The following is a 16260-nucleotide window of genomic DNA, read 5'->3' on the forward strand; positions in this document are numbered from 1 at the left end:
GTGTGGGGGTCACAACAGTTTACAACCTTTACAAGCAGCGTGAAAACACTGAAGATACAGTATTTGGATAAATAAAACCATTTGTATTACTGACTTAGAATATTATCATCAGTATTTTATGTTTGAGGTAAATATTTATATCTACAATGTATTCCAGTTCACACAATTGTGGTTCGGCAATCTATCATCTAGAAAATTCCCAAATCCAGAAAAGATTCATCCCAGGCATTCCATACTTGAGAGATTATAGTGTGTAAGGAACTCAGCACTGAAAAGTCACCAGACTTTTGTGCCACATTAAAAACAAAAGACAATTTATGAGTGGACTGGTAGTGTTGACACTTACACGCCAAGACACTCTTGCTGTATGTATAGATCTGTCAATTTCTGAGATGTATTTATTGTCACACAGTACTCTGGCTCCTCATTCTCGTCGTCTTTCTCTTCAAAAAGAAAACAGATAACTGCATTAAAAGAACAGTAAGATGGCAACAACTACTCCTAACAGCCCATTCTGTCTTACCTGTCTCATTTCTGAAGCAAACATCGGGTGCATGAGCCATATAGTCATCATCTTGGAAGGGATGGTGTTTTGATGTTTCCAATCCTTGCAAACCCCACCCCCCAGTACAACTGCTGTACTGATTTTCCTTAGGAAATCACACATACAATTCTCTCTCCATTCAATCTATGAAAATACAACCTGAATGCTGTAATCTAAACTTCAATTTGTACCCTCAGGAAAAATATATTCACTGAAACTCATACCAAGCTGTATTGAGATAGACAAAAACTTTGAGGCAGGTGGAGCAAGTTCCAGCCTGAATTAGGGAGAAGCCAAGAAGAAGTCATTTTTGTTTCATTCTGCAGTAGTTATGTTAGAAGCAAACTTTATCTTCATCATGTTCAAACTTAAGTGGGAGGCTAGGTTACAAGATTCTGAACTGTATATGAAAATAAGTTAAATAAAAGGAGCTATTAAGAACAATCATTCAAAATTCCACTTGTGCACCATTTCCATTTATCATCTTCCTCTGTTACTACTTACATCCCTATGAACTTTTTGGCAATTATTCTGAGGCTTCTTCTCATCCACTCCACTGCACCCACCACCACACCATCCCATCCCGCCACTCCCATCAATAGCACTCCTGGGAATCCTTCTTCCTGCCTTCACAAAAGGAAGAGAAGAAGAAAAAAAAAAGAGGGATGGAAAGCAAGTTGGTGGCTTCCTGTGTCTACCCATCATCACTTTCAGACCTCGAGATGCTGGTTCCCTATATTTAAAAAGGATTACTGCATGCAGAGGCTGGGATAGCAGAGCTAATTACAAAAATTAAAGGTGTGAATGCCTGACCATGCACAATGGTTTCCTGGAGGAAGACCAATCACAATGTGCCATGCTTTCAGTAGCCTACACATAGGAAAACATGCTAGTGAAGCCAACAGCAGTAAAGCCCGACTGGTGGTGTTTTGTTATGGCCAGCAAACCATGTGCGAAGAGTCGGTAACACATATCTAGCAATGATCATGATCGTCATAGTTTCCAGGTAAGTAGGTGAATGCAAAATGGTGCCACATTCTGCAAGGATGTCTGCAGCTAATATGCAGGATAGGGTTTTTTTCATTCTTTGTGATGGGATGTGGGCACTGCTGGCAAGGCTGGCATTTGTTGCCAATCCCTAATTGCCCTTAGACTGAGTGGCTTGTTAGGCCATTTCAGAGGGCAGTTAAGAGTCAACCACTTTGTTGCAGGTCTGGAGTCACATATAGGCCAGACCAGATAAGAGTGGCAGATTTCCTTCCCTAAAGGACATTAGTGAAGTAGATGGGTTTTTATGACAATCGATGATTGATTCATGGTCAGCATCACTGATGGCTAACTCTCAATTCCACATATTTTGTTAATTGTATTTAGATTTCTTCAGAGGCCAGGGTGGGATTTGAACCCATGTCCTAGAGCATTAGCTTGGGTCTCTGGACTACTAGTCCAGTGACATTACCACTGCTCCATCATCTTCCCCAGCAAACAACAACAGTAGCAGTCAGCTGTAGCCTCAAGCCTGACTCCCTTGTCAAAATACTGCAATACAAACCTTTGGAAATGGCAACAGAGTGATAAACAGCACTATCTTTCTTACAGCTACCTCTTACAGCACCACTTCTACTTCAACAGCCAAAAAGTGCAGGGCTGCACTGTCACTTCAACTAATTCCTGAACCTTGTGTTTTCTTTCACCTAATCCTTTCTATTTGCATTCTTGGCAAAAACTTGAAATGCTATCTGAATTTTTCCTACTTTTGAGAATTTTTGACCCCTATTCTGCCCCCTATTTGGAACTCTCTATGTCACTGAATTTTCTGCTTCCACCATTTTGCTAACCCACTGTTACATCCATTCAAATACATCTAGAGCTAAGCACGGTTATGACCTGGGAAAATTGAGCGCTATTAACACACTAGTGAGATCTAGTGAGGTGTGTGCACACATGTTCTTCACTATTTAGAATCGAGATGGCCAGCACATGGAAATCAGCCCAGTATATTCCCACTACTCCTGCCAAACTTCCAAAAGATTGATTCAAATTACTGAGATGCTGCAAAGCACATGGCATCATAACCCAGCAGAACTCAGCACATTTAAGGGAGACCAAGAGAAAATTGGGAACTTTGCTTATTCCACCCAACAGATGTCCCATGGCTTAAAGTGCACTGGAGCCACTCTCAGTCAGATCCATTATTGCTAATGAACCTAAGATGTACCATCTAGTCAGCTTCCTCATGCCCAGACATTTGCAACAGTTGGCATTCAGTCTTGTTTCTATGGTTCAATCATTGAGTTTAGGATGAATTAGGAAAATGAACAAAACAGACACAATTACCATCACTCAACCCTATTCTTAATCCCATGCACTGGAAAAATATTTGTGAATTCAGGTAGATTTTTCATAACTCTAATAGCCCACATTTTAACGTGTGTGCATGCATGTATCTGTGCACACGATTAAATATTTTAACATGTCAGTCATGTCAAAATAACATAAATCATAGGACTCAAATTCTTACCTTCTACATCGTTTAGCTTAACAGGTTTGGATTCATCACCAGCTTCACTAATGCCATAAGAGTTCACTGCATATATGCGGAAGCTGTACTCTCCATCTGGCTTTAGACAGTTCACATGATAAGAGGTGCTACTGCATGAATCCGTCAATGTTTTCCACTCCGAATCTCCAGATTGCTTTATCTCAATGATGTAGGACTTGATAGCGCTCCCACCATCATAACATGGACCAGACCAGGACAGGGAGAGGGAGTCCCTACACAACTCAGAGATATAAGGTCTTCCAGCTGGAGGCTCCGGCCTGTCTGAGAAAAGTGGTAAGCTGGGTTTTAACATGAGTTGGCATTTGTTCCACCATCTATTCCACCATGGGCTCAGTTATCTATCAGACATTCAATCCACATCGGCCTCTACTAAGCTGCAGCTATACAAGACATCTGTAAACAAAATGTGATGATGTGGCCTTTCCTTTGTTTATATACATAAACAATATTTCTCACATTCTTGGGATAATAAAAAGCAGGCAGAGTTTTGAGATGTGTGGAAGTTCAATAACTCAGATCATTTGCACCTCACCTTTTTATTGGTGTTCTTTTGCTGCATTAATTTTCCTCAGCAGAATGCTTGGTACTCCACTTACCTACAACAGCCAGACTGATCTGATGCTGCACACTCCCATTTCTGTCCTTCACCACTAGTGTGTAATGGCCTGTGTCATCCATTTGCACGTTCTTTATCACCAGTTTGGTCTCAGTGTCTGTTGTGTCCACAGAAGTTCGAGAACTATTCAAGATCTGAAGTAAATGGATGAGCTGAGATGATGATGAACAGTCCAAATAAACAGCTAAATGACAGACCAATGTGCTACAACCTAAAAGGACATTCCAACAATGCATACACATATTCATTAAAAGAGCAAATCAAAGGGTTGTAAGAGTGAATGGTGAAAAAGCTGAGTATTTCTGATTCAGTTTTGTTTAACGAGATTGAGTCCCAGTGATACATTTTTGTTAGAAATGCCACTCCCAGGCCTCAATCCATAGATATCGAGCATCAACACCCATGCAGATCTCTGACAGATGCAGAACGAAGACTGCTTGAATCAGTAATTCGCAATTAGCTTAGACAATGCTGTTGTTCTTGATGTCTCAAGATCTTAGAAGCAGGAACAAACTGGGAGTTGAGGAGCTCTGTAGTTTTTAAGTTCTTGGGCAAAGAATGATTGGAGTACCAGACAGTGAAATGAGTGCAGTGCAGAAGGAGAACAATATGTTTTCACATTAGAGGGAAGGGAGGGAAGTTTAAGAAAGCACTGACATGTTCCTACCAGAGGTAGGGGCAGCAAAAACTGAGAGAAAGGTTGCATGAGGACGAGGGAGAATGAGAAAGGAGAGAAGAGGTTACAGATGAGAGCGAAAAATACAAAATATATAAGGAACTTTTTGAAGTAAATTGTTAAGAATCTTTCCAGCTGTGGGAGCAATAATCCAGTCTTGGGCTGAATCGAGTCAAGGGTTATTGCAGGGATAAGAAGCAAATTTATTATGAAGTTTACTCCAATCATTTAAGTAATTCTACATGGTCCAAGGAAGGAGCAGATTTTAGCAGCTGATTGCCTTCTTCTTCCACTAGCTTTTCTAATGTAACTGCTAGACCACATGTTGATATAGCTGGTATTTTGAGGGTCAAATTTTGTATACCTGGTCTTTCTGTTTAAGCCATGTAGCAGCAATGGGCGGAGTTCCTATAATCCCAATGTACAGCTCTGCCTGTTGTCCTGCCTTTACCTCCATGTGTGTCTGGGGATCCACTAACTGAGGAGGCTCCACTGTAATGTAAGGACAAACAAAGATCAAACATATTCAATCTATTTCATTTGCCATTTCAGGTAAAGATGACACTTTGTTCATGAGAGTTTTAACAAGGTTGGTTAATGGAAGTTTGATATAAATTGTCTCCTAAAGTAACTGAGATGTGGCAAATAGGATTACATTTACGACATCAATATTTATGCTGCCTTGTGAAAGGAGGCTTAAATCAAAAAACTCTCTTTTCCACAAGGTGTAATTTCAACTGTGATTTCCAAAATTTCATCCAGACAAATGATGGGACATAATCTTCTCTCAGTGGAGTTGGTGATAAAATGAGATTAAGTAAAGTGAGGCTTGTGTGGATCATTGTTGTAAGAACATAAAGTAATAAAAGCAGGAATATGGTCCATCGAGCCTACTCCATCATTCAATAAAATCATGGCATTATTCATGTGCTGAGCAGGCATCCAGCAAAGGAAGTAACTACAGCCAGACTGTATTTATGTATTATACTGGGTTTTGTGATTAAACCTAAGTGCAGGCTACTTTTCCCTGTCACACAGTTTCGCCCCCACCCACCCAGGTGGAAACTGGTTACATATGCCCTAACCTTTCCCCAATTAGTATCAGCCGCTCTTAATCATGACTATAGCATCACTCAATAGGCACAGAATTAATAGGCAGGTCTTCCACATCTTTCCACTTTATCACCTATTTCCATATCACTCAATTTCCTTTGTGCCCAAAAATATCAACCTCAGCCTTGAATATATTCATTAGCTGACGAGCACTCACAGTTCGCTGGGTAGAACATTTCAAACATTCGCAACCCTCCGAGTGAAGAATTTTCTCCTCAGGTTTAATGGCTGACCCCGTACCCTGAAACTACAACCTCTAGATCTGGACTGTGCAGCCAAGGGAGACAGCCTCTACCCTGTCAAGCTCCCCAAGAGCTTCATACATTTCAACGAGATCAGCTCTTACTCTTCCAAATGCCAGAAAACATAAGCCCATTCCAATCAATCTTTCCACATAGGACAGCTTTCTCATTTCAGGAATCAATCTAGTGGACAAAATCTTTACCCCCCCACCCCCTCCAACGGGGCAAGTGTGGAGGTGGACATTGGCCCCGCCCAGTGTGATGTCTGCAGAGAAGCCCTATGCGCTTCCTGTGCGAGCGGAGGGGATTTCTAAGATTGCGAAGGAGCGCTCTGATCTCCCTGAGACTAAGTGCTGCCTCAGGGAGATCGATTCCCAAAGAAAAAAAGTTACTACAGTGAAAATTTCATTCACCATCCATGTCCACAATGTCACATGAGTTGGGACATGGGCATAACGTTAATTAAAAGTGTCTCTTAATTTTTTGATTCAGCAATGAAACTTCATCCCTCCTGTGGATGAGGTTTCCTGTTTTTTCATGTGGCCGCCAGCGCTCCTGACCTACCCGCCAACCTTAAAGTTGGACGGGGAGGTCCACTAATGAGCTTAATTGTTTTTTGAATGGTCTCAATAGGCCATTGACAGGTCGGCGGGCGGACAGCTGACTCGGCTGCGCCCCCGCCTACCTGAAAATGCAAATGGTGCGTGGTGATGTCAGGAGTTCCGCCCATTGTCATCCCGCATCATTTTACACCTCAGCAAGCTGGCCCCGCCCCCGCTCGCTGACGGGAAATTTCTTGCCAGTGAGCCTTTGTTGCACCTCCTCTAAATCAAATTTATCCTTTTTTAGGTAAGCTGACCAAAATTGTACACAGTCCTCCTGATGCGGTGTCACCAAAGCCCATATTATTACAGCAAGACTTCCTCACTGTTAAATTCCAAGACCTTGAAATGAAGATTTGTCATTTGCCTTCCTAACTTGATGTACTTGTCTGTACTTTGTGATTTTTTAGAAATTCATTCATAGGATGTGGGCTTCACAGGCTGGGCCAGAATTTATTGCCCATCCCTAGTTGCCCTTAAGAAGGTGATGCTGAGCTGCCCTTCTTGAACTCCTGCCGTCCCTGTGGTATAGGTACATCCACAATGATGTTAGGGAGGGAGTTGCCAGGATTTTGACCCAGTGACAGTGAAGGAACAGTGATATATTTCCAAGTCAGGATGGTGAGTGACTTGGAGGGGAACTTCCAGGTGGTGGTGTTCCCATCTATCTGCTGCCCTTGTCCTTCTAGGTGGTAGTGGTCATGGGTTTGAAAGGTGCTGTCTAAGGAGCCTTCGTAAATTTCTGCAGTGCATCTTGTAGACTGCTGCTACTATGCATCAGTAGGTTCTTTCAAATCCCAAGTTACCATTCTCTCACCTCTAAAAAAAATCCTGCCTTTCCATTTTTTTATTGAAGTGAATAATTTCACACTTCCCCTCATTACAATCCATCGGTCACCTTATTGGCCAATCACTTAATCAGTGTACATCCCTTTGCAGTCTCTTAATCCCCCTCAGCTTGTTTATTTATTTTTAGTAAACTTGGATATATTTCACTCAGCCTCTTCATCCAAGTTATTGATAGAAATTGTAAATAACTGAGGCCCAAGCACTAATACTTGCGGCACTTCACCAGTTACATCCTGCTGAGCCGTTTATTCCAACACTCCAGTTAACAGATAGAAAACAATCTTCAATGCATTATAACATATTACCCTCAATCCCATGAGCCTTAAACTTGCAGAACCACCTCTAGTACAGCACCCTATCAAATGCCTTCTGGAAATCCAAATATACCACATTCATAAAAGAGTGTTGTCACTGCCTGATCATATTATGATTTTCCAATTATCCCGTTACCAATCCTGTTGTGCCAAATGGCCTGTAAAGTCGATGTAAAGGGCCCTGTGTGAAATTAATTTAGGCAGTGTCAACTTCTGGCACATAGAAGCCTGCACTTATAGAGCACCTTTACAGATTGTCTCACAGAAAAATCTTAAAGCAATGAATTACTTTGAAATGCAGGGACTTGCGCTAGTAAGACTAACCGCAGCGCCAACAACTCACTCAGAGATCATAAGAGCATATGAAACGGAAAATTAAAACTGATATGTTGCTCGGAGATTGGAGTTTGGATAATCTGTTGGGAAGAAGTGAAAAGCTGACATATGGAAATCATTCTATCAACCCAAATTACTCTAGGACATGTCAAGGACATTTTGTGTGGCTCCATCTTTTTTTAAAAAAAAAACTGCAATTAAAACTTCTTGAAGTTGCACTTGTTCTGTTGGTTGGAGAAATGGTGTAAACAAATATTTTTATTTTGTATGGTTAGGCTGCAATACTGAATACATGTTCACACATAATAATAAACTAGCATAGTTTAGAAGGAAATAGTGGAAAATTATAGATTTGATCCACACAGGAGCTGACTTGTACATATATCATATTCTCACTGTCAGGTTGAAATTGTGACAGTCAAATGATTAACCATATTCAATAGCTGTATAATTTAACTATATGCATTTTCTCACATTCCAGTGAGAGATATGGGAAGCATTTTAGAAACAAACAAATACAACATGTAGGATACACAAAAAACTCAATTCCTATGAGCTTCATGCAATACTAATAAGTGTCGAGTTCATTCATTCCATTTAACCCATTAGGGCACAGTCTGAGCCAACTGCAAAGCTCACTGGACAACAGCTCCCTGAGAAACTGTAGCCAGTAGTGTGGTCCCCGTCTGTAAACATGAAATCACAGCTCATCGGCTTGAAGACAGAAAAATCACCTGGTTTAGAAGACAGCTTCTTCTTCGAAGGGGATGAGCCTGAAAGAAGGGTAAAATTTTAAGAAGTGTTAAGAACAGGATTGAACAGACGAATGAAAGAAGCACACCAATGAAGGTCAGTGATGTGGGTGGAGGAGTAAGTAAACACAATATTCACTGATTCACACATTTAATGAACATAAGTACATTCCGAATTAAACACAGAAAATGCTGGCAATACACAGCAAGCTTGGCAGCATCGGTGGAGAAAGAAAAGAGTTCACCTTTCAGATTGTAACATTTCGTCAGCAGTATTTTGCTTTCAGATAAAGACATTTGGTACGACTAACCATGCATGCCATAGAAACCTACAGTTCCCCCGCACATCACTGCCACCAATCACAATGTCTAATTACCTCTTGGATAACTCCGTATTTTATAAACTTACTATTTTACATACCTCAATGAGGATCTCGTCTGTGCCCCCTCTGAAGGCTGAAGAGTTGAAATTGTTCACTTCTTTCCTTTTAATTCAGGCCTTTGATACTAGCCTCATGACCCTTGCCCTCCATCTTTTTGGGGGCTTACATATTTCTTTTGTGCATGGACATGCAGGGCTCCACACTATCAAGCTATCGCCCGGCCTGAGCAATATACAACCTCAACATCAGAATAGTCTACCGATTTGGAAATGTGGCTCAACGTTCTCTTTGATAGGTCAAACCCTGTTCCAAAATAACTGGTCACGATCAGTGTGGAGTCCATCAGTCTTGGGTGTCTTTTGGTTTTGCCCACTAGCTGGCACAACACATCCTAAAAAATAATAATATTGTGTAACAATCTCTTCCCATCTCCACTGAATTTGTAGGCCCTTCTATAGTTCCTTGGCTGCTTTCAAACAACACACCCACCTGTCCAGTTTAATGTCATCTGTGAATCTGGCAACTTCCACTGTTTCTAAATCCAGGGCTTTCCTTTAAGCAGCAGTAAGATTACCAGCACCAAACCCCCGAATATGCATGTCTTGGCTGAAACCAACTACTCAGGAGCATTTTAAATCATAATATTCCAATTAAACTGTGGAGTTGATCCGCCAGCATATTTGTTCCCAGTAAACATCACCAACACTTACAACAATAAACACAACTGAGTGATGCTGGCGTAGAACAGAAGGCGGTCACTAACCTAGCTGTCGAGGCAACTTTCTGGAAGCCAACTAGAAATGAGGGCAAGACATTGAGAGAGGAGTTTCAAAGGCTCTTGCTTTTAATTGGATGGTACATAGCTTCAGGCAAAGAGATATGCGCACACTCACGCAAGCAGGCATATAAACACACACGCAATAGCTGACAATTTTTAAAAGATATTCTTACCACAAATAAACCAAACATGCCTAAAGGGCTGGATTTAATGATTTTAGAAATAAATGCTTCTATTCGTTAATGCTTCACTAAGGATTGCTCATTGCTGGATTTACCTTATTCCTGAATTTGCCTCATTCATTTCACACCAAAATGTTTCACATCTTCAGCAAGCGAAGGGGCTTTTAAGGAGACAATCATCTATCCAAGATCACACTAGCATGTTTACTCCCATGTGCTAACCAAAAGATGAGGCAGTGAGTTTACCAAAGCTCAATAGCCAGTCCTTCAATACAACTGGAATAGTAATGAAGGAGTACCTCCTGATGGCTCAATGATTTTATCAGATGAGGGCTGTGCCGAACCTCACCAAAGGCCTGCTCTTCAATGGATTCACTAAGTTATAGTTAGATGTTTGCAGGTTCAATCCTTGGTTTATGCCAAGTATTTTACCCACCTTCTAACCTTTCCTGGGAAAAGTAATTCACAGGCCTTTATATTGCTTCATGACCTCAATGTACCAAAGCAATTACATCCAATGAAGTACTTCTGAAGCACAGCCACTGTTTTAACGCAAGGTCCACAAACACCAATGAGATTAATGATCAAGTAATCTGTTTTACTGGTGTTGTTTGAGGGATAAATGTTTGCCAGAATAGTGCTCCTCTTCGAATAATACCATGGGATCTTTTACACCCGTTTGGAGAGGGCAGATGCAGCTGAAACTTAATATTTCATCTAAAAGATACTTCAGTCTCCATATTTATGGGGAAAGATTCTTCTCTTCCCCCATATGTGTATAAACACAACACAACACAACTGGGGAGAAATACATTTGGTAGAAAAGATTGGAAGACACTTCTGGTATCAAGACCCTGCAGATGGTTCTCAAAGAGGCTCATCAAGGGTATTTGTATTAGCTCCTCCAAAGCTTAGTTAGGGGGCAGCATTGTCATCCAATTTGACTGACTCACCCGGTGCAAGGAAGGGTTTCACATGAAGTAGAATTTCAGGAAATCATTTTAATTCCCAAAAAACGTATGGGTTGGAGTCACAGGATGATGTAAAAATAAATTGAAAATCTCAACCCCAATACAATCCAACCACTTTGAGTGTAATGGAGGGGTGGGTGGGCGATTGGGGTGGTAGTGGACAGGGCAGATGATCAACTCACACCACGGATTAACTCTGGGAAACCCAGCTGCTCAAGCGAGTAAGGACTGCTTTGGAGAAAAGACAAGTGCATTCATAGCACTGCTTGCGATCCATGAGGAATAGAAACTCGCTCTCTTCGGCTCAATTCAGCCTTACCTTCTTTTCTGCAACTAAACCACACCCTCGAGCAAAAGACTCCCACCTCCTGTATCTGAAATTGGATTTCCCCTTAGACCCCTCCCCCACACTCCCACAAACACAGCAGCAGGTCTCTTACCTGCTCCTGTGACCTCCTCCAGTGTTCCCCACCCAACTGGGAGCCAAGCTTGTCAATCAGGCTGGCTTCAGGGCAGGGAATCTGCAGGAAAAGAAGCACACTGTGGAGTTTGAGATAAAAACAAAAAACTGCAGATGCTGGAAATCCAAAACAAAAACAGAAATACCTGGAAAAACTCCACAGGTCTGGCAGCATCGGCGGAGAAGAAAAGAATTAACGTTTCGAGTCCGAATGACCCTTCAACAGAACTAAGTAAAAATTGAAGAGAAGCAAAATATAAGCTGGTTTAAGGTGGGGTGGGTGGGACAAGTAGAGCCAGTGATAGGTGGAGATAACCAAAAGATGTCACAGACAAAAGGATAAAGAGATGTTGAAGATGGTGATATTATCCAAGGAATGTGCTAATTAAGGGTAGAAAGCAGGACAAGCAAGGTAAGGGAAGGGAAGTGTCAGAGATGGACCACGTGAAAATGATGGAGGGGTGGAAATTGGAAGCAAAATTAATAAATTTTTCCAGGTCCAGATGAGAGCTTGAAGCAGCACCGAAGTAATCATCGATGTATCGGAGAAAGAGTTGTGGAGGGGGCCAGAGTAGGACTGGAACAAGGAATGTTCCACAAACCCCAAAAACCTACAAGGTCCTTGACCTCTCTGTCTCAATTTCTGGTGATAGACTGTCCACCAATATCCATTACAAGCCTAACGACTCCCACAGCTACCTTGACTACAACTCCTCACACCCTGCTTCCTGTAAGGACTCCATCCCATTCTCTCAGTACCTTCGCCTCCGTCGCATCAGTTCTGATGATGCCACTTTCAAAAACAGTTCCTCTGACATGTCTTCCTTCTTTCTTAACCGAGGTTTTCCACCCACGGTGGTTGATAGGACCCTCAACCGTGTCCGGCCCATCTCCCGCGTATCCGCCCTCACTCCTTCTTCTCCCTCCCAGAAACATGATAGGGCCCCCTTGTCCTCATTTATCACCCACCAGCCTCCGCATTCAAAGGATTATCCTCCTCCATTTCTGCCAACTCCAGCATGATGCCACTACCAAACACATCTTCCCTTCACCCCACTCCCAGCGGCATTCCGCAGGGATGGTTCTCTCCGGGACACCCTGGTCCACTCCTCCATCACCCCCTACACCTCAACCCCCTCCCAGACACCTTCCCATGCAACCGCAGAAGGTGCAACACCTGCCCCTTCACTTCTCCTCTCCTCATCGTCCAAGGGCCCAAACACTCCTTTCAAGTGAATCAGCATTTCACTTGCACTTCCCTCAATTTAGTCTACTGCATTCGTTGCTCCCAATGCTGTTTCCTCTATATTGGAGAGACCAAACGCAGACTGGATGACCGCTTTGCAGAACACCTTCGGTCTGTCCACAAGCATTACCCATACCTCCCTGTCGCTTGCCATTTCAATAATCCACCCTGCTCTCATGCCCACATGTCCGTCCTTGGTCTGCTGCATTGTTCCAGTGAAGCTCAACGCAAACTGGAGGAACAGCACCTCATCTTCCGACTAGGCACTTTACAGCCTTCCGGACTGAATATTGAGTTCAACAATTTTACATCATGAACTCTCTCCTCCATCCCCACCCCCTTTTCAATCCCCCCTTTTATTCCCAATAATTTATATAGATTTTTCTTTTCCCACCTATTTCCATTATTTTTAAATATATTTCCATTCATTGTTTTATCTCTACCTTTCAGCCTTTTTCGATTGCTTCACCCTACCCCACCCCCACAAGGGCTATCTGTACCTTGCTTGTCCTGCTTTCTACCCTTAATTAGCACATTCCTTAGATAATATCACCACCTTCAACACCTCTTTGTCCTTTTGTCTGTGACATCTTTTGGTTATCTCCACCTATCACTGGCCCTCTATCCAGCTCTACCTGTCCCACCACCCTTAAACCAGCTTATATTTCACTTCTCTTCTATTTTTACTTAGTTCTGTTGAAGGGTCATTCGGACTCGAAACGTTAACTCTTTTCTTCTCCGCCGATGCTGCCAGACCTGTGGAGTTTTAACCCCAGCTTCCTGACATCCCAACCAAAACCCATCACTTACACAGCCTGCCCCAGACAATATCTGGGCCTTTATTTCTAAGGTCTACAACTAGAAAAACTTAACTTGCTTTTTTCTTTACAGGCTTACTTGCAAAATTTCCTTTAATCTGTGGAGCAACTCGGAACCTCCTTCACAGCCTGAGCACAAGTCACCCTCTAAGTTACCATGTATGCTGGCCATGCAAAAAGATTTAAATGTCTCATGCATTTAAATGAATAGGTTATGCACAACTAAAATAAAGTTACAGGGAGCAGTACTTACTTACTGTGTATTTCCAACATTTTTCTGTTTCTATTCGGGACACTATTGGCTGATATATTGGAATCAAGAATCTTGTGAAACATAGAACCACAAGCCAGGAATGCTACTGATTGCTATAGATAGTGACGTCATAAAAAAACACTGGAGAAAATTTATTTTGACTTTCTTAAGGAAACCATGAACACATTCTAAATGATTACATTTATGATTTTATTCGGAACAAGCAACCAGAGGAAATCTCCAGCCTGTGTTTGATGTTATAACATTCCCAATCAACAAACAAACTAATGTCCTGGAAATAGGTATCACTGGGGCATAAGTCTGGTCAATCTTTGGTAAAGCAAAATATTGTTTTCTTTCCTGTCCACCTCCAAAGCTGAAGCATTTCTATTAATGATAGACAAAATATTGATGCATTGAAAAGACTAATAAATTGCCTGAAGATTCCAGTAGCTAAATACTACAGGAACCAGGTATTTGAAAAAGTTGCTTCAGATATGCAGTTCACCATATTGAACACAGTTAAGATTTTCTGGAAGCCATATTATCCTTTAATTTCCCATTCCACACACAACCCCCTCTCAAAGTTGTTTCTCATGTTCACGCATGTCCTTCAGTCTTACCCCTCCCTGCCTCTGTAACCACCTCCAATCTACCAGCCTCTGAGAATTCTGTGTTTCTCGATTCTTGGCCTCTCATTCATCCCCAGTTTCCTTTGCCCTACCACTGAAGGCCATGCCTTCAACTGCTTAGGCTCTATGCTTTGGACTTCCTTCCCTAAACCTCTCCACCTCTTCACCTACTTTAAGATGCTCCTTAAAATCTCTCTTTGACCAAGGTTGTCCTAATATCTCAATGTGGCCCAGTATCACATTTTTTCTGATAAGTACTCCTGTTTAGTGCCTTTAGTCCATTAAAGACACAACATAAACATATGCACAGGTCCTAGACTCATGCCTTTGCAAAAGGGATGACACAAGTTGTACAATTTCATACTAGCAACATACCTCTCTTCTGTTAAGCATTCAATCTCCCTCTCTCTCCCCACTCTTCCTCCCACACCCACACTTCATATGCACACACCAACCCACCTCCTACCAACCACTTTGGGCGTAATGGAGGGGGTGGAGGATGGGGAGGGGGGGGAGAATGGTGGAGGACAGGGCAAATGACCAACTCACACCACGGATTAACTCCGACCTTGGGAAACCCGGCAGCTCAAGGAAGTGAGGCTGCTTTTTGGAAAAAATAAGTGCACTCATAGCATTGCTTGTGCGGAGGAGGAATAGAAACTCTCTCTCTCTCTTCTGGCTCAACTCAATCTTACATTCTTTTCTGGAATCCAGGAATAAAGTCAGCAACTCTGCAGAATGAGATGAGAAGCAAATTAAAGCTGATGAGTTTAGGGTGAGGTGCCAGGTATTCCTGCAGTATCATGTTGCGCACCCTCTCTGCTTGGCAGGCTCCAATTATCCTAAAATTATTTGTGCACAACACCCTGCCATCAATCAGCTCCTGTGCCAGGTTTTCTATCTACATAAAATTTGGCTTCTTGTAATTTTAAGGTCATTTTTCTACTCGAAGAATAACTTTGGTTTATGTAAGTTTTTACAGCATTGTTGCTAAACACGTTGAAACAAATAGGAATGCTATGTTTTAGAGGAAAAATAAGCTGAAGTCCCTCACCACTGAGGATTTTTATCAATCACAATATTAATGGGAAAAAGCACTAATGTTAAATCAGCTCAAGCTGAAAGCTGTAGATAACTGTAGAAACTGATCTGAGATATTAAAGTGTTTATGAGGAATTTCTCTCATTTTAACAGGAATACCTGGTCACTATGGTTGAAATAGATTTAATGTTAATTCAAAAAACAATAGACAACAGCAATGTTAGCAAATGCATGAAGTGCTTTGCCCAAACAGGTTTGTTTGGTGAAGATTGTCTAACTGCAGTGAACCTGTCAGACCTTACCTAAGTGTTTCGTGGGATGGGGTTATTATTCTAATGGGCCAGGAAACTGTATAATCCTATCTTTCCTGTTAGCAGCTTGTACTTTCACTATGGAGATACTGGTGAGAAGATCATGCTTTCAAAGGATAGCGGACCAGATTGCTTGCACATTCCTGGATTTAAGCAGTGATCCTTTTTGACTGGCATGTTCCACTGCTCATTTATGATGGTGAAGGTGGGGGGGGAAGGAAATGAGAAGATGGAGGTTATTCTATGGGACAACGATGAATTGTTTTGCAGTGAGAGATGCACCAGTCTGTGCATTACAGGAGGCCCCTGAATCCCTGGGAACCACCCAAGTGTCCAGGGCAATGGGTCTGAGGTCTGACTGATTAGTATTGGTCTTTGTGGCATCCTGGACATCTTTCTAAACCAATGTACACAGTTACACCAACAAATGCATTGCACCAGTCTGTGCGCCAGTAATGAACAACGATGAGAAGAGTCACTCTAGTCTATCCAGTCTGTCCAATATAACTGCAATGCCATGTGCCTCATAATAGATACACTATCCACCACCTAGTAGCCATATAACACCTAGGAAAGTA

The 16260-nt window shown here is 42.0% G+C and overlaps 1 protein-coding gene across 2 annotated transcripts in view; it reads right to left on the minus strand.

The window, feature by feature from the left end:
* The window catches only part of LOC121269124 (myosin light chain kinase, smooth muscle-like), an 82511-nt gene that overhangs the window by 34219 nt on the left and 32032 nt on the right, over positions 1-16260 (minus strand). For both annotated transcript variants that reach the window (XM_041173597.1, XM_041173598.1), the window contains exons 5-9: positions 8590-8628; positions 4764-4891; positions 3704-3857; positions 3066-3368; positions 347-443 (exon numbers count right to left, since the gene is read on the minus strand). In XM_041173597.1, coding sequence (XP_041029531.1) covers positions 347-443; positions 3066-3368; positions 3704-3857; positions 4764-4891; positions 8590-8628 — 721 coding nt within the window. The remainder of the gene's footprint in view (positions 1-346; positions 444-3065; positions 3369-3703; positions 3858-4763; positions 4892-8589; positions 8629-16260) is intronic.

Source organism: Carcharodon carcharias, chromosome 23 (genome assembly GCF_017639515.1).
Source record: "Carcharodon carcharias isolate sCarCar2 chromosome 23, sCarCar2.pri, whole genome shotgun sequence".
In the NCBI taxonomy this organism is placed as follows: Eukaryota; Metazoa; Chordata; class Chondrichthyes; order Lamniformes; family Lamnidae; genus Carcharodon; species Carcharodon carcharias.